Source organism: Tursiops truncatus, chromosome 12, assembly GCF_011762595.2.
Source record: "Tursiops truncatus isolate mTurTru1 chromosome 12, mTurTru1.mat.Y, whole genome shotgun sequence".
Classification (NCBI taxonomy): Eukaryota; Metazoa; Chordata; class Mammalia; order Artiodactyla; family Delphinidae; genus Tursiops; species Tursiops truncatus.
Genome location: NC_047045.1, coordinates 2732083 through 2758823, shown reverse-complemented (window position 1 = coordinate 2758823; position 26741 = coordinate 2732083). Strand labels below are relative to the sequence as shown.

General features: G+C 34.2%; 1 protein-coding gene across 1 annotated transcript in view; it reads left to right on the top strand.

Moving 5' to 3' along the window:
- The window catches only part of EYS (eyes shut homolog), a 1685417-nt gene that overhangs the window by 355685 nt on the left and 1302991 nt on the right, over positions 1-26741 (top strand). The window contains exon 11 of the mRNA XM_033867388.2: positions 14438-14537. Coding sequence (XP_033723279.1) covers positions 14438-14537 — 100 coding nt within the window. The remainder of the gene's footprint in view (positions 1-14437; positions 14538-26741) is intronic.

The following is a 26741-nucleotide window of genomic DNA, read 5'->3' as shown; positions in this document are numbered from 1 at the left end:
AGGGAACTCTCTTGCACTGTTGGTGGGAATGTAAATTGTTACAGCCACCATGGAGAACAGTATGGAAGTTACTTAAAAACTAAAAATAGAACTACCGTATGACCCAGCAATCCCACTACTGGGCAAATACCCTGAGTAACCATAATTCAAAAAGAGTCATGTACCACAATGTTCACTGCATCTCTATTTACAATAGCCAGGACATGGAAGCAACCTAAGTGTCCATCAACAGATGACTGGATAAAGAAGATATGGCACATATATACAATGAAATATTACTCTGCCATAGAAGGAAATGAAACTGAGTTTGTGTAATGAGGTAGATGGACGTAGAGTCTGTCATACAGAGTAAAGTAATTCCGAAAGAGAAAAACAAATACCTTATGCTAACACATATATATAGAATCTAAAAGAAAAATAAAATGGTTCTGAAGAACCTAGGGGCAGGTCAGGAATAAAGACTCAGATGTAGAGAATGGACTTGAGGATTGGGCGGGGGAAAGGTAAGCTGGGACGAAGTAAGTGACTGGCATGGACATATATACACTGCCAAATGTAAAATAGATAGCTAGTGGGAAGCAGCCGCATAGCACAGGGAGATCAGCTCGGTGCTTTGTGACCACCAAGAGGGGTGGAATAGGGAGGGTGGCAGGGAGATGCAAGAGGGAGGGGATATGAGGATATATGTATACATATAGCTGATTCACTTTGTTATACAGCAGAAACTAACACACCATTGTAAAGCAATTATACTCCAATAAAGATGTTAAAATCAATCAATCAATCAATCAAGTAAGACATGAAAATCATAAAATGTTGTCGAGGGGAGCAAGAAATGTAGGTTCTTTTTAGAATGTGTTTGAGCTGGGGGGAGTCGGGATAAATTAGGAGCTTTGGATTACAGGTACACACTACTATATATAAAACACAGAAACAACCAGGTCCTACTGTATAGCACAGGGAACTATATTCAATACCTTGTAATAGCCTATAATGGAAAAGAATCTGAAAAAGAATATCTATGTTATATAACTGAGTCACTTTGCTGTACACCAGAAACTACCACAACACTGTAAATCAACTATACTTCAATAAAGAAAATAAAAGAACTAAAAAAGAGTTATCCCAGGGGGAACATTCCAGATTTAGGGGGCTGCTGGTACAAAACCCTCAGGTTAAAGTGAGTTTAGTGTGTTAAGAAACTGAAGCTGTTGGACATCTTCAGGTACATTGGTGTACCTGGAAACAAAGCAAGAAAGGAGTGGTGTGGGTTGTTAGCTGACACCACATCATATAAGGCAAAGAGGTTGGAGTTTATTTGAAGTACTGCCAGAAGCTGTCATATGGGATTTATATATTGTAGTTATATTATATTTTCATAAATCACTCTGGGTGTGATGTCTATGGTAGTAGAGTGAGTGTTAGAATAAAGAAACCAGTTAAAATATTATTCCCATTTTGGGAGGGAAATAATTATGACAGTCTTTGATGTTAGTAACTGAGATAGAGATAAATAGACACATTTGGGATATTTTTCAAGGAAAAGTACCCACAACTTGCTGATCAGTTCAATGAAGGTAAGGAGGAATAAACAACTCTTAGGTTTTGTAATTTTTCATAGTAAATAAGGAAAAATAATGGTAGAACTGCTTAGAGAGAGTTTTGTTTTGCCCATGTTGCATTCGTGATGCCTAATAGATATCCAAGTGCTGTTACCAGCTGGTATTTAATTAATTATTCAATCCTGGAGTTCAGTCAAGAAAGGAAATTTCGACTTGTGAGCCTTTGTCACGTAGACGTCATTGTACGGTTGAGATTTTCTATACATCGATTTATGGTCTCATTTATGTGACTTGGAAATAGTAGACAGAAAAATTGATGCTTCAATAAAAGAATGAGTAAATAAAAGACGATGGCAACAACCAATGGGCAGGAGAGGATAGGAAAGAATTTTAGGATCTGGGCAAACCACAAAAGAAATAAAGGCTATGAAGGAACTGAAGAGACATAAAGAAAGCACAGACTGTTTGATATACTGTGTGTGAAACAGGAATCTGATTATTAGATTTGCTTCTTTGTCCCTGGCTCATTCCTCCTTTATGGTTTCTGTGAAGAGAAACCTAGCACAGTCTGAGTTAGCCTAGAGGGAGCAAGCAATTGAAGAAATCTTGTTGAAGAAAATATCACCAAGAAACAGATAAAGAAACTGTGTGTGTTTTAGCTAGAACTGAAATACAGACCTGGAAATATATTAGGAAGAAAAATTAAGATTATTAGAAATTAACATCTAAAACTTATTTTAAAATAAGATGCAGAATGTTTGATTATTTGCATTTTAGAGATTCAAAACCTAAAAGGGTGAATGACTGCTATTTTATTGAATGTATTCTAACTGGTTATGCTTAATAATTTATTTGTCAAACAAGAGGAGACTTTACTACAGCTCACTGAATAAAATTAGAAATCTCATTTAAATTCCATCTGCATTTTGGCAATGAAAGCTCTACAATCATATACACGTACACCTTAAATGCAGCCTATTTTCATCAAACCATGTGGAACATAATCAGAAATTGAAGAGTCAATCATAAATTCTGTTTCTGACAATCTTTATGATATTCATTATATCACTTGGAATTTTAATGTTTTGTTAATGATTTGTCCTAAACAGGATTGGGAATGATTTTCTGTCCTTTAGAGGTATAATACCACCATTGCTATTTATGTGCATTCAGTCACTGATACTTTTTCATTCATTTAACACATATTTTTTGAGCACCAATATGTGTCAGTAACTATTCCAAGTGCCAGAGATACCGAATGGATACCTAAGCACCTGCCTGCAGAAGAAGCTGTAAATGCTATAGAAGGTGGAAGTAACTGCCTGTGCCTGGATAAAATAGGCAGAGGCTTCATAAGATGGCTTTTGATCAAGGTTTTAAAAAGAAACCAAGCAAGATTGCAGGCACTTAAACAGTCATTGTTGCTTGGAGCACAGGATGCATGAGAAAAGGAGCAGGATGAGAGAGATATTGCCAGGAAGGTATCCCAGAAACAGATTCTGAAGTACTCGGGGATTTTTACTTTATCCTCTAAATCCAGACTTCTCAGGTAGAGCTCTAAACTATGGGGATGTATGTAAGGTTTAGTGAACACCGCAAAAGTAATTGAAGCTTCATCTTGGACTGTCAAGTTTCCCTACAGATTTGTGTGCATTGTGGTATTGAATGAATGATATCTTAAGAGGGATAAAATATGGTGTAAAATTCAAGATTTACATAACTTTAAAATCAAAGAGTCAAATCTGAAAAAAGAAAACAAATATATGTCTTATTTGTAGGTATCTTGTCAAACCATCCTGATGTTTGAAATCATAAATTCCCTCTTTTCATCAGTTAAAACTGTTTAATAGATGAGCTTCAACAGATGGATGAGGGGTGGGGAATCAGTTAAAGGCTGAAGTTATAGGGTATTTCATGACAGTTTTCTTTTAGAAATATAAGTTGGTAGCAATAAGCATTCAGTTTGATTAGAGGAAGCTGGGGTCAGACAACTCAGAGATATATTTAGGGATCAGGACCCTAGGGAGGAGGTGCTGATCTAATTCACTTAATGTGGAGAGGAGAGCCATGTTTCTTAGACTTCACCAGAGAGTGAGAAGAGAATCATATTAAGAATATAACTTGATGTTTTATTATGTCCTTCCACTCTTTGGGAACTCCAGGGCTGTAGGAATCTTCACCAAGTGTCTTATCCATCACAAGACTTTAGCCTTGGGGTTGCCCTCAGGTTGACTGAAGTTTAGACAGTGTCTTCTCCTTTCTGTCTCTCCCCTTCTCACCCTCATTCCTTTACAGAATCCAACAGGTCTAAACACAGACATCCTTCTCCTCCCTTTTCTTGAAGCATTTAGTTCAGAAAAACTTGTAATTTCTTCCCCTGCCCCTTTGAAGACATCTTTTTAAAGGCCTCTTGAAGATTCTACAGCTCAGGGCTGTCTCTCTCAAGGATCTGAGCGCCACCCTCTTGTAACGCAATCATGGGGGAAGATAGCGCCCTGCTTCCTGGCCTCTGTGGGTAGGCAGGAGCACAACTTTGGCAAATATCTGGATCTAAGTTGTAAAACTGCCTCGCATCTTGAAGACTGAGAAAGTTTACTTTCTTTTGGGTAAGGTCAATTAGCAAACACATATAGCCTACGATCACAGGCCTTAATTTTAAAAACTCTCTCATCCTTTGTCACAGTGGAGTCAAGCTCTCCCCTATTACCATAACCTTAAATAAAGTCTGTCTTGCTTGTTTAACTTTAGTGAAACTTTTGCTTTGATAATAAGCTTCTCAATTTCTAGAAAATTATGTCATCCTGGCCTGAATATTTGTAAAAAAGCAATTGTTTGCTGAAGTATGTAGTGTTTATTTTGTAGTGAAAGCAACATACCACCAGCCCCAGTATTTATTACTAAGTATAATCTAAAACTTATTTCCTTATCAAAAATTAGACTGGAGGAACACAATTGCCTGTAAGGAAGATCTGAATATATCTGTGACCAGTGGTTAAGAATCTGCCTGCCAAGGCAGGGGGCATGGGTCCAGGAAGATCCCACATGCCGTGGAACAACTAAGCCCATGCGCCACAACTACTGAGCCTGTGCTCTAGAGCCCATGAGCCACAACTACTAAGCCCACATACCACAACTACTGAAGCCCATGTGCCTAGAGCCCATGCTCCACAACAAGAAAAGCCACAACAATGAGAAGCCCACGCACTGCAACAAAGAGTAGCCCCTGCTCACTGTAACTAGAGAAAGCCCACACAAAGCAATGAAAACACAATGTAGCCAAAAATAAATAAATTAACTAATAAATAAATAAATAAACTTGTACCTCAGATATCCCATAATCCATTTCTAAATATAGTTAAGAAGAAAAATGTACTAAATTTCTACAGAATTGTTTACTGGTTTGAACTTTGATGGGCGTAAAAATAGATCATATTGATGGAAACTTAAAGAAACAGATATGAAACTCATCTTGTGTCATCTGCAAGAATGTCTTGGTAATGCCCTCCCTAAGAGGACCATCTAGTGACATTTCTGTCTGGCCTTAGTATCAATTGTCCTTTCTCTTGAGTCAATAATGTATTGTTATGTAATGAACACTGCAATGCTTTTCCTCTATACTGCCTGCTACAAATTTAGGATGAAGTTAGTGAACCAACTAAAATCTTTAAGATATGGCATTTTTTAGCCATATTTTCAAATTCATGTTATAAACCCGCTATATTTTTCTCTCTCACTCTTCAAAGTTAAGAATAATTTCCTGTATTCTATTTTACTTGTTCTCAAATCTTCCCCAGGACAGGCCTGACTGGTATGCACAGATGAGTGGATGGATAATGAAATAGATTAATAGTCCATTTGTTGTGATTATAGGAAACCAGGACTGGTTTGCTTTAGTACTCCTGCCTCAGCTTTTTGGGGTGATTCCGAATAAAGCTCCTTCCTTGAGATTTTAGGGACCCAAAATCCTTGGCAGTAGACATTACAACAGACAACATTTTGATAGGGAAATCCAGAACAGGAGATGAGGGGAGAATCACATGTCATTTGGTAATCAAATGAGTTATTTTATGAGCATGAATAACCAGAAATATATGGGGTGATTATATGAAGTAAGAGATCACTTTAAAATGAACGCAGTATAAAGAACAAATACATCTGACAGCAGATTGCTTGAATTTAAATTACAGTTCATCACTGACCAGGTGAGGGGCATAAGCAAGTTATATAACCTCTATTCACACAAATTCCATACATTTAAGTGGAAATAAGAACAGTACCTGCCTAGTAAGGTTGTTATGGGGATTACAGAAGTGAGTGGATGTAAGGATACTAAATACTGGGTAATTCTGATGCAGCTGGTCTGACCTGGAGATAGATAGATAAACCGCCCAACAAAATAGGTGATTTTAGAGAACTTCAAGCTTTTTTTCTGAAAATCCGTTGTATCGAAAGTAATAGTAAGAGAGATGCACAGAAACTCAATAAAATGTTTTTCATGGTTAAAGAAAACAATCTATCTTTTTTTTTTTCCATTAGATGGAAATCTTGCTCTGTTTTGGCATATAAGCTATTGTAGTTATAACCGAGTGGAATAGAAATGCCACCTTCAGGCTCTCAAAGAGTTCAGTGACTTTTTTTTTTTACTTTGCAAGAAATTGATAAAGATATTTCATAATCTGTCAACTATTAACTTTTCTTAAAGGAGTTCTTTACATTTATTTCTCTTACTAAATCCACATTCCTGTTGTTATATGATTCTTTATTTTTATAGAAAACAACTATTATCTTATTCAAATATCTTATTCAATTAGAGATACTGATTATAAATTAACTAAAATATAGTTAAATGTGTTTATTCTAGTTAACTATAAAATCTGCTTTGCATAATTTAATAATTCATGAATCATGGGTAAATGTGTCACAGAAAGCTTTATATGTAGCAAAATAGAAAACTGAGATTTAAAGGTAACTTTAACTTTGTTTCTTTTATTATAAAATTGAGAACCTTCGGCTTCCCTGGTGGCGCAGTGGTTGAGAGTCTGCCTGCCAATGCAGAGGACACGGGTTCGTGCCCCAGTGCGGGAAGATCCCACATGCCGCGGAGTGGCTGGGCCCGTGAGCCATGGCTGCTGAGCCTGTGCGTCCGGAGCCTGTGCTCCTCAACGGGAGAGGCCACAAGAGTGAGAGGCCCACGTACAGCCAAAAAAAAAAAAAAAAATTTGAGAACCTTGAATCCTAATTTACCTAATGATAGTCACAGAACTAGGCATTTTTATGAACTTCACACTAACCTTGTATACTCATCCCTTTAAATTCAAGTATCTCATAAGAGATGAGATATTTTCACAAAACGTTATTGAGACTGTTACAGTATTTAGCAACAAACAAAAAAATCAAATTGAGCAATGAACATGGTAAATGAAATCAAAAGAACTTCCAATAAAAAAGCAACAGACTCTCAGAACAGCTTTACCTTCAAGGCTGAAATGCAGACAAACATATTTAAATAGTTTCTTACTTTATTTCTTCTGTAGTGCCTTAATTTGCTCATGCAAAATTTTAATTTTCCTTTTGAGTTTTGTAATTTAATTACAGACTTTATTGGTTCTCCATTGTCTGTATGAATCTTATTCTCATTAATTCCCTAATCCACCTTTCCTCTACATCTTTCTCTCAATAAATATTATTTTTAGCTCTTATGTTGACCATGTCAAATAATACCTTTAAGCTTCTATTTCTTAATCAAATTTATATAACTTATCCTGACTTTTATTAAATTTAAGGATATACTGCTCTTATTCTTCACTTTCCCAGTTAACCCTTTTCACCTCCAAAATTTTGTGTTTACTTTGACTCTATTTGAATACATTAATGTAAGTATAATTAAACCATCTGTGTTTGCTTGAAAAAAGTTGAAAACAAGTCACCAACATTTACTTTATTATGAATATGAAAATACTCTTCACTGAAGAAGTGACACTTGAATTATATTTCTTTTCTGAAGTTTCCTATGTTGCAACCCAAATCCATTTGAAGGACAATATTTCTACCTTTGAGATCACATAGCTTTTCTTTTTTTACACTGAATCAATTGTTCAAACTAAGTCAAAGTTTTGTTTATTCATGCCATGACCTTCTTTGTACATTTTAAAATGTCTGCTCAAATTTCTCATTGACTTCTTCCTTTGTATATAAAAAATAAATTAATTTATTAGTAAGTTTTACAAATGTAGTACAGCTTCACATCCACTTTATATGTGGAATGGAGGCACAAAACTATCCTTGAAAAAATAATTTCTTCAGCACTCACTAATTTCATGTTCTAATTTAGACAATGATATTTCCCAGCCATTATCATGTGATATCTTGTCACTGAATTCCCAAATTTATTATTTTCATTACTCCAAGTGTTTTTTTTTTTCTCCAGAAACATTTAAAATTTTCTGTTTATCCTTGATGTTTTGAAATTTTGTGGTAATGAAAGGACAAGACTAGATCTTTTATTGCTCCTAAATAACAACTCATGTCTCATAAACTGTAGCATATTTCTTCTATCAACTAACTGATGTTTCTTTTATCCCTGTACTTCCTTTGAATGATGGTATGCTTGAATTGGTTTTATATATGACTTCATTTTTCTCTCAGATTTTCCTTTACTACAGTTTTGTAATATAGTTTTTAGAGACTCACTCTATTTCCCTACTCTTATAATAGATTTTATTTTCACAATAATACTGTCAATACTAATGAGTCTTTTAAGTTTTTTTTTGATTATTTCCTTTATGTATCATCTTATTCTCATTTTGTGGATGTAATATTTGTCCATATTTCGCTGAGGAAAATGAGTGTAACTTTTAAAAAAATTCTCTATTGTCCATTGAATTTCCTCAGGAATGTAACGGAGTTGTTGACCTGTTTCTAGGACTCAACCATGAAGAGCCTCCTCAGCTTTGTCCATGTTTCATCATTACCTTACTCATATTAGCTTTCATCAATGTAAAATTCGTGAAATAGCCATTCCATGCAAGACAACTTCCCTTAATCAATCTCTTTCTTCTTGAAGATTATTTTATTTTTTTTAATTCCTTACTTTACAGAACTTTCCAGAGGGTAGAAAAATAAGTGTTTTGGTTAATTGTGCAATATGGAGCCATTAGTCAGAATATGTAATTAAATACCTTTAGATATGAAAATCAGAAATTTTTGTACTTATAAAGAAAATAGTAAACTATTATGCAATGATTGTATGCAAAAATAATGTAAATATATATGCATATGAATGGGAAAACTTTCAACAAAATTTCATGAAATTTGTTATAAAATATATAACACTCACTATATAATATATATAAATATAAAAAATTCAAATTTTGAATTTTAAGTGTTCATCCAGATATTGGAATACATAGAAAAATACACAGTATTTTCCTCATTATACTGGGGTTATATAGTTCTGTTGTCTTTAATATAATAGACAAACTAAATAAACAACTTTTTCTAAAACTACACTTGTTAAATTCCCTGTTTCAATTATTATTTTATTTTAATGACATTAATATCATAAACATGTTCATAATATGATGGCTTTATTTTCCTCATTTGTTTTAAAATAAGACATGCTCCTGGCACTTTGCTAAATGTTATAATGCAAAACATGACAATAACATTGAATAAAATTGCAGTAAATAGATTTGTATATAAATACACTCCCTCCGCAAATAAAATTTACTTGTATGTGTTGTGATTACCAATATACATTCATTTCTTAAGTATCAGGCATGGAATAAATAATCTAAAATTATTCCTAAATTTTGCACCTGAGGAGAATTTTGTTAACTATTATTGTATATATGAATTATTATATTACTGATAATAACATTTTAATTGGAGAAGAATTTAGTTCTTTGAGGTGTTTAATTTGAGAAAACAATATGACTAGGAATAAGTTTGACACAAATACTAGGAATTAAATCAAAAGCCAGGACCAGAACTATGGTTGTAGGGAATATGTTTACAGGAGTGTAAGAAAAGTCCTGAATGCAGAGGACACAGGAGGAAAACAGGATGAATGGTTAATGCTTGGGAAAATCCAAGAGGCTAGGTGGGAAAGAGAGAAAGAGAAAAATAAGTTAATGAAGATAGAAATGGGTGCCTAGAAATATGATTAAAACCCAACTTCATGTTATGCAACAAAAGCCAATGATTTGGAAACAAAGTTAACTTTTATGGGATTATTTAGTGTTTCAGTGGGTGCTAGTGGATTCTGACTATGATATGTAATTTCTATTGATCTATCTTCAAATTCATTGATTATTTATTCTGCCCCATAACATCTGCTATTAAGCCCAATTAGAAAACTGTTTTCTTCAGTTATTTGAATTTTCAAGTATAGAATTTCCCTTTATTTATTTTATAGTTTTTATTTCCCTGTTGGAATCCCATGTTTATTGTGTCCTTGTCATTCTATTTTAATTTAATTATTTAAATGTAGTTTCCTATAATACTTTTAACATATTGATATTTATAGCAGCTGTTTTGGAGATTTTGTCTGCTAAAGTTAATATCTAGAACCAGATTTGAAAATCTGACATGAACAAGGGAAGCCAGATAGCAGACAAGGACACACTGTCTACTATCACAGCATCCATGGGAGGGATGTCCTGACACTGAGGAACACAGATGCTAGGGCACTTGAAAACTGGGTGATTGTCCTGATGCTGCCACCTGCAGAAAAAATGAATTATCCTTCCCCGTTTTCATCCATCACCAGTGTCCTTTCAAATCTCATGGTGGGTCCATGATACTAGCCAGCTTTATGTTGCATACTCACATTTAGGGGTATCTGAGACTGGGAAAGAAAATATCTTGCATTTTCACCTTCTATATTGAGAGGTGGTCTCTAACTTTATCAAAGAGTCATTGAGTAGATAATTCTCCAGGTACAAGGAAGTTCAGATGATGAGTACCACAAGTAAACAGAAGACAAATCTCACTACATGTTCTATCCTTAAAAATTTTTGCTAAAAACATATCATCTTTTTTTTTAATTAATTAATTTATTTATTTATTTTTGGCTGTGTTGGGTCTTCATTTCTGTGCGAGAGCTTTCTCTAGTTGCGGCGAGCGGGGGTTACTCTTCATCATGGTGCACGGGCCTCTCACTATCATGGCCTCTCTTGTTGCAGAGCACAGGCTCCAGATGTGCAGGCTCAGTAGTTGTGGCTCACGGGCTTATTTGCTCCACAGCATGTGGGATCTTCCCAGACCAGGGCTCGAACCCATGTGCCCTGCATTGGCAGGCAGATTCTCAACCACTGTGCCACCAGGGAAGCCCTTTATCATCTTTTTCTCATAGGAAATATCTAAAGTAATTTTTGAAAATGAGAATAATTTAGCTTACATTAATCATTGGAAGAAGTCATCAAGAGGATGTGACTGCCGGTTGACCAGAGAACAGGACCCAGGCAATCAGAGGCCCCTCATCCCCTCCCCTGTCCTAGAAATGTATGATCTACCAACTATTCCCACATTAGGAGCTGTTTCAAGGATGAAGCCTTGAGAGAGTAAGGTGCTGCTAAGACCATCTGCACTAGACCCAGTTACAGCCTCTATATAAACTTTTAAGATTCTTGTGGGTGAGCGAGTGCTGAAATCTAGTCATCATGTGGCACACAAGACAAGCCTCATAAGTGAGTTCCCTTGCGTATTAAACCTGCTGCCTTCCAATCTGGAAAGATCTGCCTCTTTCTTTGATCTCTCCTTGCCCTCTGTGTGCTGAGGCCAATTTGTGAACCAACAGTAATTTAAAGAAACAAGCATGTCAATATGTATAACAGACAGTTTTTGAAGGAAAAGACATCAAAGGAAAGTCAACTTGATTAACACCGTACAGTTATGTATAAACAGTCATATATGAGTTTAATTTTAAGAAGATAATGGACTTTTTGAACTCTCCTAGGTTCACTGAGATGAGAATCAAGCCACAGTTGCAGTCCCGTCAGAACAAAAACAGAAAGAGTAAAAGTCTAGTTAATAGCATTAGGCAATGTGTTGATTTTTTGCAGACACGTTGAAAATCTCATATATTCTGAACATAATGTTAGACTCAGTTGTAAGTTCCATCACTGACATGTTTATAATGAAGTAAATCCTTGGCTTGTTTCTAACTGAGACTGTGAGATTGAGGTAGATGAGTGCCTAAGTGATGCCTGGGCAAATGGGAGCACTTGTGTTGATCTTCACACACCTTTTCCTGCCTGTGTCAGAATGGATTTCAGGGTGGGCATACCTGCTAACCAAAATTATGATAATTAAATGTTAATTTGAGGTGGAAGTAATTCTTTATTTTTAGAAGATACAATTCATCTCATACACATGCATATTAATTTTTTCCAGGAGAATATTTGAACATATAATACCTGCTTGGATTATCTTACTACATCTTCACATCATCACAGAAACAGATATATTTAGAGTTGAATGAATATTTTGCTTTTGTAAATGAGCCAGTTTTTTAGAATTATTAGCTGTAAGTCCATTACACTTATGTTTAAAAGTTATAATGTTTTTTTTACACCACACCCATTCTGTTACCATAGTAACATGGTAACTCTTACAGGAGTACTTGTCAATACAGTATATCACTTATTTTGATGATGTGTTAAAATATTTATGTAGTTGTGTGTGTGTGTCTGTGTGTGTGTTTTACATTAGGAGGAAACGCTAATAATAGACAGACTTTTACTTTCCAAGATTGGAAGAAGTAGCAGAACTCTTAATACTTTCCTTATATGCAAGCACATACCATCTAACTGCCATCATTACAAGTTAAAATGTTGCTCAACATCTAACTCTCACGAACTGTTCCTAATTCTACTCCTATGAGAATGATTGAGAAATAAAAGTACTGCATAACTTTTAGGCAATGAGAAAGTCATATTTGTTTTGAAAACCATGAATCCAACAGTGGTTTTTTTTTTTCCTATTAAACCTAAGAGACTGGTTTTATGTGGTTAACCTTCTTAAGAATAATAATCTTCAGGAAATATGTGGCCACTTATATAAACTTAATGTACTATTTATCATGAACAAAAACTTGAGAAGATTTAAAATTACATGACAGATAGCAAGGTCTTTTGGAGAGACGAATTTTGGTATATCCTTGACTACAAAGAACAAACCCAGGTTTTTAAATGTGCCATATTTTTTTCACAAAGTTGATGCATAAGGCAAATTACCAAATAAATATTTTTAAGGTATAAACAAAGTTTTCATTTATTATTCTTTTTTTTTTTTTTTTTTTTTTTTTTTCGGTACTTGGGCCTCTCACTGTTGTGGCCTCTCCCGTTTTGGAGCACAGGCTCTGGACGCGCAGGCTCAACAGCCATCGCTCACGGGCCCAGCCGCTCCGCGGCATGTGGGATCTTCCCAGACCGCGGCACGAACCCGTGTCCTCTGCATTGGCAGGCGGACTCTCAACCACTGCGCCACCAGGGAAGCCCTCATTTATTATTCATTTTAATTTCATGTTAATTTTTTTTTTTTTTTTTGGCGGTACACGAGCGTCTCACTGTTGTGACCTCTCCCGTTGTTGGAGCACAGGCTCCGGACGCGCAGACTCAGCAGCCAATGGCTCACGGGCCCAGCCGCTCCGTGGCATGTGGGATCTTCCCGGACCGGGGCACGAACCCATGTCCCTTGCATCAGCAGGCAGACTCTCAACCCCTGCACCACCAGGGAAGCCCTCATGTTAACTATTAATCAGTGGATTTAAATTCATTTTTAGTGTTAGTGTTCACCTTTTCTTCACTTTAACTTGATGTTCTAATGTCATATTGTCACTTAATATTTTATTTTGTCAGTGAAAATAGTAATGCAAATAGATTTTCTATTTAATTACTCATGCTCTTTCCTATTTAGATATATGTAACAGTAATTTTTCTCCAACCCGGATTCATTTCACCATATTAGAGAAAAAATATTTAATAATATTAGGAAGATTACCACTCATCTAATTTATAAGTACAATGTGTTATGTGTGAATGTCTTTTTTTTTCTATTTTTGTTAAATATTGGCAAAAAATTAGTTGTCAGAAGTCAATAATCAATTCAGTGTCAGTGTAGGCTACATTTTTTAGCTCTCTGCAAACTGACAAACAATGCAAGTGATATAATATGAAAAGTCAGTTTTAGCAACACAGTTGTAGGTGGAGCACTAATGGGAAATCTGCACTGCAGAATAGTTAAAAGGAAATATTAGGTCTATATAGTGACTGGACATTTCTGTTTTCCTTTCTTTCCATATAGTCCTGCTTTATAAAATTAATAGAAAAAAATGTGATTCATCACCTTGCCTCCAGAGCACTACATCTACAAAATTCATGGATAAATTCAAATGCATCTGTCCCACTGGTTTTATTGGTAAGTACCATTTGAAAACCGTGCCTTTATAAAGAGCATTTCACCCTGGGGGACATATGTCAGGATGTTATTGATTCACTAGTACTTCCTTTGTGTTCCTCTTTAAATTTCCTTTAGCCTAACATTTGATTTGCATTTCAATAACCTGAAACATCTATTCTACCTCTAGACTCCAAATCAGAAGATAAATTAGTTCACATCTAAGCAGTCTTTATCCACCAACTCAGCAATTAGTCTGCATTTAGTAATTCCAAGAGAAGTTGTTGCAGTCTGTAGTAAGGTGAGCCCTGACACTAATATATGTGGCATTCTTATCTGATGAATTTCATCTCAAACATCATCCCCTTTAGGGTTAAAATGCTTGAGCAAATTTAAGAATTATAACCTGGCACCTGTTTGACTTATTGAAACTTAAAATCTGTTAACTTTTTTCAAAGGTACAAGATATGAAATAGATAGATGTAGATGAGTGTGCTTCACATCCCCGCAAGAATGGAGCCACCTGCATTGACCATGCTGGTAATCATTCCTGTCAATGTGTGGCTCCATTTAAAGGTAATGACCACTGAGAGAGAAGAAAAAGCAAACATAATTAACTTTAAAGAGCATTTATGTCTCTTGTCTGATCTCATTTCAGTCTCCCAACAACATTATGGGGCCTTCATTTCCTTAAAGTCAGCTTCTAAAGTGACCAACCAATTATCCCTTAGGCAGAAATAAGAGTGAAATGAGCTTTGTTTATATACCCACTAAAACAGTCAAGTTTCTTAGTTTTCTATTAGAAAGACCATCTTACAAACAAATGGTAAAATAAAAAGTAAGGAAGAATATAAGCAGGCTATCATGTTATATTTGAAATATTGTTCCTATTATTCAATTTCTCATGAAATTGTCAAGGTTTGCTTTTTCTTTCTTTCTAAAGTAACCATTTATCTGATTTTTGAATATAGCTATATTGTGCTTAACATAGAGTAAGCCATTAACTGATACTTTTAATTTTGTTTCAACTTTGATGATACTTTTTTAACTTCAGCCAAGGAGTTATTTTTTCAAAAGCAAAATGTATGGTTTTCCCTGTAAACTATATGTTTTTGTTTTGTTTTGTTTTGGTTTTTTGTGGTACACAGGCCTGTCATTGTTGTGGCCTCTCCTGTTGTGGAGCACAGGCTCCGGACGCGCACTCAGCGGCCAATGGCTCACGGGCCCAGCCGCTCCACGGCATGTGGGATCTTCCCGGACCAGGGCACAAACCCGTGTCCCCTGCATCGGCAGGCGGACTCTCAACCACTGCGCCACCAGGGAAGCCCTAAAATATATGTTTTGATAAATTTTTGTGCAAACTAGTATACAGAAAGTCAATCACTGGATACTTCCTTGAACTTTAGTATATTTTTCTATGCCATGGAATTTAAAAACTGTGTCATTCAGGGTTCTCCAGAGAAACAGAAACAATGGGAGTTATATCTATATATCTATAACTATATACTTACTCAGACAGACATGATCATGACAGCTTTCATCCTTCATTACTGTGTGGGCCAGTTCCTCATAATGAATCTCCATGATAAGATATAGTGCCATGATCTGCTGTCTGTCTGCGAGCTGAGACCCAGGAAAGTGGTGGTGAAATTCCAGTCTAATTTGAAGCCCTGAGAATCAGGGGGGCCAGTGGTGTGAATTCCAGTCCAAGTGCAGGAGAAAACCAATGTCCCAGCTCAAGCAGGCAGGCAGAAAAGGAACACATTTTCCCTTCCTTCATTTTTTGTTCTACTCAGACCCTCAGCAGATTGAATAATGCTCACTCAGTAGATGGGAGGATAATCTACTTTACTGGGTCCACTGATTCAAATGCTAATCTCATCAGGGAGCACCCTTACAGACACACCAGAAAAAATATTTAATCTGGGCAGCCTATGGCCCAGTCAAGTTAACATACAATTAACCACCATGTTGCTCAACTTTATATTATCAACTGAGATATTCTTATATGTTGTACCTAATTTTCTTAGAGAGTATCTTCTGTAATCATTAATCAAATATATGATTGTTTGACTAACTTCAAATATTTAGTATATATTTAAACTCACTAAATTACAGTGTTCTTATTTGTTAAACGGAGATTAAAAATACTTACCTCGTTGATTTGAATGTGAATTAAATGAGATAAATCATATAAATACCACATTGCCTGCTGGAAATTAACATTCTTCAAGTATTTAATTGTAATTTTAAATAATTTTCTAACATATATATGTAAAATCTATACAGTAGGTAACATTTTATAATGTTTGGGTAGTAGAATTGAATACATATTTATTTATATATCTTTAAAGACGCATAGAGAATAGTCTAAACAACCCCAATCAATAAAATACTTAGATTTTATTTTAAAAATAACAAAGTTTTCCCAGTGCTTAAATATTTGTTTCTTATGTCATTCTCAGTGAAAGGAACCAGATCTCCTTAGAGATCTAGCTGATTCTGGGACTATGACACAGAATGTACAAATGGGTGTGGAGAATTTTATAATACTAGAAAGCAATGAAGTACTCAGAAAACAAAACCATGAGAGTATCTCAAAGGAACACAGGAGCCAACTGAAGATGCTCTTAATGACCAGAATCATTTGAGCAGCAAAATACAGGAGTATTGGTTTATTATCCAAATTATAAAATAAATACTCATGAGTCCACACTGATAAAAGTAAATGATAGAATATATAAGTGAATAAATAGGAATAATAGACACATCTTCTATACAGAATTATTCCAAATAATTTGGACAGATACTTTGCACTCAAGGAGGTTGAACATAACTTCCCACCCCTTAAGTTTGTGCTGTAACTAGTGACTACCTTCCATAGGGTACAGTATGGAAATGGGGTGTAGGGGGAGAGTAACTTTTCAGAGCAGAAATCTGACAAAAACTGCCTAAGCCAAGTGATCAAAGTTAATACCAACAGTGATAAGTCATGTTAATAGCAAAACTTTCAATATGAGGTAATGAGAATGTCACTTTATCTTTATGATCTTCAGCTTGAAATCATATTGCCCCAGTCTAACCATGAGAAAACCATCAGACAAGTCCCAACTGAGGGACACTCTACAAAATTCCTGGTTAATACTCCTTACAACTGTTAAGGTGTCAAAAACAAGGAAAGTCTGAGGAACTCTCAGGAGACATGATGACTGAAAGTAGTGAGGTATTCTGGATTGGATCCTGGAAAGGAAAATGGCATTAGGTCAAAACTAAGGAAATCCAGATCAAATATGGGATTTAATTAAAAATTATGTATCAATATCAGTTCATTAGTTGTGAAAAACATAACATAATAGCACAAGATGTTTATAGTAGAGGAAACTGGTTGCAGTGTCCAGTTTCTCTTCACTATCTTTGTGACTTTTAAGTAAATCTAAAACTATTCTAAAATAAAGATGTTTAATGAAGAAACGAATGATTACAAATAAAAGATTTCTAATTCAAAATAATTTACACTTGAAGAAAACAGAAAATATGTAAAATATAGTCATTTTAGGTAATCCTAAATGGTTTAACATTTTATATACACAATTTTATTTTGATTAATATCTGTGACTATTATAGAAATGACTACAGTCATATCTTGTTTTATTGCTATTCACAAATATTGCATTTTTCCCAAAATGAAGGTTTGTGTCATCCCTGTGTAAGCAAGTCTATTGGCACCATTTTTCTAACAGCATTTGCTCACTTTGTGACTCTGTGTCACAATTTGGTAATTCTGGAAATATTTTAAGGTTTTCATCGTTGTTATATTTTTTATGATGAGCTGTGATTAGTGATCTCTGATGTTACTATTATCATTGTTTTGGGGCTCCAAGAATTGCACAAATATAAGAAGGTGAACTTAATCAGTAAATATTGTGTGTGTTCTGACTATTTCACTGACTAGCCATTCCCTAGTTTCTCTTCCTCTCCTCAGGCCTCCCTATACCCTGAGACACAACAATATTGAAATTAGGCCAATTAATAACCTCTAAGTGTTCAAGTGAAAGGAAGAGTCATGTATCTCTTCCTTTAAATCAAAAGCTAGAAATAATTAACCTTAGTGAGGAAGGCATGTTGAAAACTGAGAAAGGCTGAAAGCTAGGCTTCTTACACCAAAAATCCAAGTTGTGGATGCAATGGAAAAGTTCTTGAAGGAAGTTAAATGTGCTACTCCGGTGAACACACAAATGATAAGAAATTGAAACAGCCTTATTGCTGATATGGAGAAAGTTTTAGTAGTCTGGATATAAGATCAAACCAGCCACAACATTCTCTTAAGCCAAAGTCTAATCCAGAACAAGGTCTTATTAACTCTCTTCTATTTTGTGAAGGCTGAGAGAGGTGGGAAGATATAGAAAGAAAGCTTGAAGCTAGCAGAGGTTAGTTCATGTGGTCAAAGGAGAGAAGTTATCTCCATAACATAAAAGTGCAAGGTGAAGCGGCAAATGCTGATGTAGAAGCAGCAGCAAGTTATCCAGAAGATTTAGCTAAGATAATTCATGAGGGTGGCTACCCTAAACAACATGTTTTCAATTTTGTCAAAACAGCCTTCTTTTGGAAGATGCCATCTAGGACATTCATAGCTAGAGAGGAGAAGTCAGTGCCTGGTTTCAAAGCTTCAAAGGACAGGCTGATACTGTTGTTAGGGGTTAACGTAGTTTGTGACTTAACTGGAAGCCAATGCTCATTCACCATTCTGAAAATCCTAGGGCCTTTGAGAATTATGCTAAATCTCTTCTGTCTGTGCTCTGTAAATGGAACAACAAAGTTTGCATGACAGTACATCTGTTTACAACATGGTTTACTGAATATTTTAAGCTCACTGTTAAGGACTACTGCTCAGGAAAAAAAAAATTTCTTTCAAAATATCACTGTTCATTGACAGTGCACCTGGTCACCCAAGAGCTCTGATGGAAATGGACAGTGGGATGAATGGTTTTCATGCCTGCTTACACAACATCCATTCTGTAGCCCATGGATCAAGGAGTCATTTTGACTTTCTGGTCTCATGATTTAAGGCATACATTTTTGTAAGGCTATAGTTGCCATAGGTAGTGATCCCTCTGATGGGTCTTGGCAGAGTTAATTGAAAACCTAATTGAAAAAAGTTAATTGAACAAAGAATTCACCACTCTAGATGTCACTGAGAACATTCATGATTCATGGGAAGAGGTCAAAACATTAACATTAATAGGAGTTTGGAAGATGTCAATTCCAACCCTCCTGGATGACTTTGAAGGGATCAAGACTTCAATGGAGGAAGGAAATGTAGATGCAGTGGAAACAGCAAGAGAACTAGAATTACAAGATGTGGAGCCTGAAGATGTGACTGAATTGCTGCAATCTCATGGTAAAACTTGAATAGATGAGGAGTTGCTTCTTATGGATGAGCAAAAAAAAAATAAAAATAAAAAACAAAATAAAAAACTTTTCTTGAGATGGAATCTACTCCTGCTGAAGACACTGTGAAGATTGTTGAAGACAACAAAAGATTTAGAATATTATGTAAACCTAGTTGATAAGAATAGTAGCAAGTTTTGAGAGATTTGACTCCAGTTTTGAAAGAAGTTCTACTGTGGGTAAACTGCTATCAAACAGAATTATATGCTACAGAGAAATCGCTCAGAAAAGAAAGTCAGTTGATGCGGTTAACTTCATGATCCTGTTTTAAGAAATTGCTGCAGCCACCCCAACCTTCAGCAGCCACCACCCTGATCAGTCAGCAGCCATCAGCATTGAGGCAAGACCCTCCACCAGCAGAAAGATTATAACCTGTTAAATGCTCAGATGATGGTTTGAATTTTTTAGAAATAAAGTATATTTTAATTAAGGTATGCATGTACTTTTTTAGACATAATGCTATTGCACAATTAATAGTCTACAGTATCACGTAAACATAACTTTTATGTGCATTGGGAAACCAGAAAAATTTGTGTGAACATGCTTTATTGTGATTTACACTTATTGTGGTGGTCTGGAACCAAACTCACAATATCTCAGAGGTCTGCCTGTACTAAGTATTTTAATTCACTAATTATACTGAAGAAAAGAAAAGAAAAGAAAAGTATTTTCCAATTAATGTCAGTGACTTACATTTGTAGAACACATTAAAATGTTTAATGAGCTTTCATAAAAAGCCATAAATATAACAGGACAAAACAAAAAAAGCAAAAACAAAGTTAAACTATTATAAAACAAATATGCCTAATAATGTATATAATATTTTTCTTATAATCATGTAATGTGGTAAAATTTATACTAGAAATATATTATGCTATATAAAAACATAATTTTGATATTTCTAAATCATTTTATATTTTTATACATCTGTCAGCTAGGAAACTTGTATCAGAATCTGTCTGCTTGGCTCTTACTTTCCTTTTGTGGCACAAGCTTAATTATCCTGCATATACATGAGATCATGTGAATGAGTTCTGAACAATAGAAAATGGAAGTTTTTATCTTGCAGTCTTATCCATAAAAATATCCTATAAATCTTTCACTCCCTTTTTAAAAAAGTTTATTGAAGTAGAGTTGATTTACAATATTGCATTTAATTTCTGCTGTATAGCAAGTGACTCAATCATATATATATTCCTTTTCATATACTTTTCCATTATGGTTTATCACAGGATACTGAATATAGTTCCCTGTGCTATACAGTAGGACCTTACTCTTTATCCATTCTCTATATAATAGTTTGTATCTTTTAATTCCAAATTCCTAACCTTTCCCTCCCCTACCCCATCACTCTTGGCAACCATAAGTCTGTTCTCTATATCTGTGAGCCTGTTCTTGTTTCATAAATATATTCATATGTATCATATTTTAGATTCCACAAGTAATATCATATGCTATTTGTCTTTCCCTGTCTGACTTACTTCACTTAGCATGATAATCTTTAGGGTCATTCATGTTGCTGCAAATGGCATTATTTCATTCTTTTTATAGCTGAGTAATATTCCATAGTGTATATGTACCACATCTTCTTTATCCATTCCTGTGTCAGTGGACATTTAGGTCATTTCCATGGCTTGGCTGTTGTAAATAATGCTGCAATGAACAAAGCAGTGCCTTTCATTCCCTTTCTTTTTCTTCATTCTTGTTGGAAATGAGATATCTGAAAAACTAGAGAGAAGAGCCAGAAGACCATAGGTCCCTAAATAAATTCTCATGTAGAAAGATATCCATGGGCCAAGAACATTCCCATGCTCTGAGTGAAAAAACAACAAAGAAACAGAAAAGTTTGTTTTGTGTTAGGCCACTAAAATTAAAAAGGGTTTCTCCTTTATAGCACTAACATCCTTTACTCTAAGAATTACTCCTTTAATTAACATAAAGTAGTCCTTGAAAATATCATCAAAATTAATTTTTAAAAATCCCATGGATAAAAATATTTTTTCAAAAACTGTGTGTAATGTAGTTATAAATTCAGTTTCTATGTGAAATTTTTGTAATTTTTTTTAAAATTTAGTAATTATTCTCTGATTGTTCTAAGTCTGTTAGCAATTGCACAATCTATTTCAAAAAGAAATGAAAAGAGCATACACACAAAAAAAAACAGCAAAAACATTAAAATAGTGAGATTAAGTTTAGTAAATATTTAGTTGAGTCAATAATTCAGTAAGGTTAATTTTGTGTATTGACTAGACCCAGTTAACAAACTGTCCCATGGGGGATGTTCGAACCCCTCCCTGTTTGTACATCTCATGACCACCACTCACATCCTTTTGTGTACTGTTATTGGCTGTTTCAGGCAGGATTTAGACTGCATTTAACTGCAAAACCTAAATTATTAATTATCTGGATCTTTCAGAAAATGTTTGCTGACACTTGGTATAGAAAAATACTCAAATAACCTATCTTGTAAGCTATGTGTTCTGGCTTTCTGTTGTATAGTCCACGTTTCATCTATTGGTTCTTTACCTGTGGTAACATATATTTTGTTAAAGTAATGTACAAGGTCTTTCTTTTTATAGGAAATATATAATTCTCCTCCACTGTACTAAATTAATATTATAATTATTCCATCCTGAGTCAAATTTATGCCAGAAAAAATAATACATATAAATGTGAATTTATAAATGTATAAGATTTTTTTTAAATCTAAAAAATATGTATAGTTACTGTTTACCATATATGTGAATTTGTAAGGTATAGTTTATTTTAAGATAATACTCTAGTTCAAACATTTTGCCCTTTAGAGAGGTTATATTTCATTGTTAGTCATAACTTATTAAAACACACACTTAGAAAAAGGAATTTATCCAAAAGGTCAATTGTGATTATATAGTCCATTTATGGGGACAATGGAAAAGAATTAGAAAAATCTTTATATAGTTACTCTGGAGAGCTGAATAATGAAGTGCTTTTATGTGTGTTATTTTCTAGCATTATAATTACAGATCCTCCACAAATAGTATAGCTTTCACTCATAATGTTTAATATTGTATATCTCTTTTGAAATCTGTAGAATTTGTTTGTTTGTTTGTTTTGTTTTTTACAAAGCACAATAAATAGGGAAAATAAATTCCTCTATATAATCCTTCTTCCATGAGGGGTTCATCTGCTGGTTAATAAGTTGTTAGTTTTGATTTAATCTAGGCTCCCTGGCAAGTTCTAGCCTTAAAAACTGAACTTAAAAAATAAATATTAAAAAATGAATTTCCTTCTGAAGTAAAGACCTTTATTATTTTGTTTTCTGTTTACTCTGAACTGAATTTTTCTTCAGCAATGAACAGACAACTTTAATAAATACCAATGGGTTTTCACCTTCCCATAGAGGTAATTCTTATGATTTTCCTGAAGAGAACCTAATGCTTTTCATTTAACAGAGGAGGATATAGACTACATACATGTTTTACAAGTTTGGAAAGCACAATTTTCTATTTTAATTAAAGCACAAAGATATAAATCAGTCATCCCCAATGATCACTACTGTCCTTCACTAGTCTACTGTCATGGCCAATCAGTGCTCCCCAGTGCCCTCTACTGAGCCTTCTGTGCCCAACACTTCCAAACAATGCAGTGATAGTAATTTATCTTGCTATGCAAAATGTATATTAAGTGGGCATTTTTTATGTTTCCATGTGTGAAATAAATAGGGATAAATCGTGCCTCGATGTGTAAATTTTCCTTTTACATATGAAATATAAAAGAAAATTATCATTACACACACATACGCACACACATCTGGAGCTAAGTACACTTGTTCATCTTCCCTCCAGAATTAAATACAATTGTTCATGTGGTCATGTTTTACAAATGCTAGTTATTACTCTTTGTTTAAAAGCCATAATCATTGCTAAATAGTAAGGCAGCTCTTGTCCAATCAGCAGTTTTAAATTCTAAAACTAATGTCCATGAAATATGATGGAAGTAAAGGAAAGTTGTGAAGATGACTACATATAATGAAATTGCTGCTTCTGGTAGAATTAGCTTGTGAAGCACTTAAAGAGGCAAAGCCTATTTCACAATTTGAAGTGTTTTCTTAGTAGATGAAGATGGTCATAACTCTCAAATTGCCTACATTGAACATTTGAACTAAGTTAATGTGATTCTCTAGAAAATTATGACTGATAAATCCAAAATTTTAAGTGTATTATTTACTGGAAACTAAACTATTGATAATTTTATAATTCTTAAAATGATCCATTTGCATATTGAATTTCATTAAGTGTAGGAATTCTACAAGAAAATAATGTTGCATATATCATTCTTAAAGCAATAGTCTTTCTGTATCCATCATGTATTAGTGGTGAGAAATAAGTTGTTACCCTTTCTTTTCTAGAATATAAAAGTTTCCAAAATCTAACACAAAGAAAACAGGGCTTTGATGTAAATTCTTGTTTGGTTCTCAAGTAAGTAAGTGCTTAAACTAATAAGAATGCCATTTTAATAAGGCTAGGTATGAACAAGTGGAATAGAAATATTGTCTGAGCAAATGTCTTGTCTGCTAAAGCTTTAATGACACCTGTCCCTAAATATGTAGCAATTAAGATAAAAAAAGCAGAAATGGTAATCAGCCATTAACCATGTTTGCAAAAGAAAGTAAAAAAAAAAAGAATGAAAACTCAGCCCAACAAAAATGCTTTAGTGTGTTGAAAGTCAGAGTAATAATGCTGTTTTGTGGATAGGACATTTTATGATGGGAACTTGTAATTAGAAAGTAGATTTAAGTACATATTTTTAAGTGCTTGTAAAGTAAAAAATCCACAGCAAGACTAAACATTCCTGGAGGACAACATATTTCAGCAGGGCTATACAAGCAACAATCTCTAATGTTCTGAAGATTTCTTAAAGGCAACTACAGACAATTTGACCATACTAACAAAAAGTCAATTTGCTTTAATTCTTTTAATGAAAGTAATAATATGAGTATTATTTTGGAGGGGTCAGATAAGTGGGATGAACTATAAAGTACTGAGTTCATAATAATAATCCAATAGAAAATAATATACATTTAATAGTTGATGTTCCTCCCCTCCCCCCAAAAAATTAAAGGAACATATCAAGCACCATAAAAATAATTTAAAATTTGTACCCAAATTTCAACAGAAGAATAAAAGCTGAATCAACAAGGTGGTTTTGCTATACCATTAAATGCACCAATAATCAAAATCAACCTCCAGATTCAATAATATGTGTGGGTCGGTAAATTACAGTTCATTATTTCAATGGAATATTAAAAGATCAAAATTAACTTCAAGATAATTTTCAGATACTTCAAAACATTAATAAATTGTGATACAATTTTAAGTTCCAAAGAAGTGCAAAATTTTACATTATTTTTACAGCTCTGTAAAACGTTGATGTCATTAAACCAAAAATAAAAAGTACACCCTGGGATCCAAAGAAAGGCCAATGGTTTTCTGAAACTTAGCTTTATTTTTCAAAATTCCTTTTACTATTATTTTTTAAACTTAGAAAATAGAGACTATCAGAACTGAGAGGCCCAGAGGAAACAAGCAGAGATTTTCTTAGAGAAAACCCAACTGAAAATGCCCATTGAAACAATCTTGTGTATCCTGCCATGGGGAGAGGAATATAAAGTAAAATCACAAGTTTGAAAAAAATAGTTGATGTTGATGATCTTGTCTCCCATTTGTTCTGTGTAGATTCAATTAAAACAAGAAAATGAAGTACATATTGGTTTGACAATCGGTATCAGACACCTTCTTGGTGATGACATCATAATGTTTAGTTTGATATAAATACTTAGATGCTGAGACCATTTAGACAGCAAGAATAAAGGGAACCTGAGTTGAGGATGGGTACTAGTTATAAAGAGAATTGATTCTTTTGGCTTCATTTATTAATTTATTTTTCTGTTTTTAGAATTCAGTGGTATTTCATACCTTGGTCAAATATTTATTTAATTATATGATTTCAATTGTATTTCTTATTAATGGATCAGAACTATTATTTATCAGTTTGACACTCCCTATCCTTTTTCTTTATAACCTATATACTATTTAATTTGTATGGGCAATTACACTTGACTACATCTTCTGTAAAATAGCATACCAAGTGAAAAAATGTTGCCACTAACTATAAGTATGGACATATTATATTCAAAGTGCTATGGAGTTCAACTGATAAGACATTGTAGAATTCATCCCATCTTGGTAACCTAACACATGCAATGATAGAATGGCAAGCTTGTCAGATTCAGAGACAGGCTTCAATATAACCTACATTTTATACTAATCACTTTTGATTTGAATTACCAATAGGAAATTGGTAATTCCTAGGATTAAATTACCAACACACCTTTGACTCTCTAACAACTAGGGAAAATTATGACTAAGTTGAAAATTACAGATAAAGAATGGTTTGCACATATTTATAATAATTTGAAGTCTTTGCAAAATTGGAAAGTCATGATACTGTTATTTTTTAAAATTATTCCCTTCTTTGGATTTCAGGATATTACTCACACTTAATTTTTGGTGTTATTCAGCACCCTGTCCTCAATCCTTTCACCTTTTCACTATATATGCTTTTCAGATTGATCAAATCTATCCACATGAGTTGACAAATTCATTTCCAGCATGTGGAAAATGGACTTTTCCCTTCAAATTGAAAGAACTACATGTTGATGATTCATAAACTGTCATGCATATCTTAATACTATGAATGTTTCAGGAAGAAAATTCAAATAAAGTAACATAGAGTGACCAGAGAAAGAAAGCATGGGAATTCAAAGTGCTCAAAGATGTTCAGTGAAGCCAAAAGTTACCCTGAGAGCAATGAGGTTGGAGTATTAGGTACAGTCAAAATCAGAAATGCCATCTCAGGAATATTTGGGACAATGCAGTTTCATTAAATCTGGGAGATTTAATCAAATGTACATTTTGAGAAGTCATCCTATACTGTATTTCTTCTTTTTCTTTTATAGAAGGGTTACATATGGAATAGAGAAAAATGTTAAGTGCTTGCAATAATCAAGCTGTTGTCTACAGTGTAGAAATGAAAACTACGTTTGAAGTAACTGGATGATTTTAGAAGATATTTAGGTAACAACCCAAACAGGCTCGGCTTTTATGATGTTCAGAAGTGTAAAACAAGGAAGAGAAAAAAATCATGCTCAGATACCCAGGGTGGATAAGGGAGTTATTGCTCTGGGGCCACAGGAGTAGAAGCCGTGTGTTTAATGAAGACAAAAAGCAGCAGTGCTTCGGACATACTGAGTGTGTAAGACTTTAAACTATTAAAGTAGAAGTTTCCCTT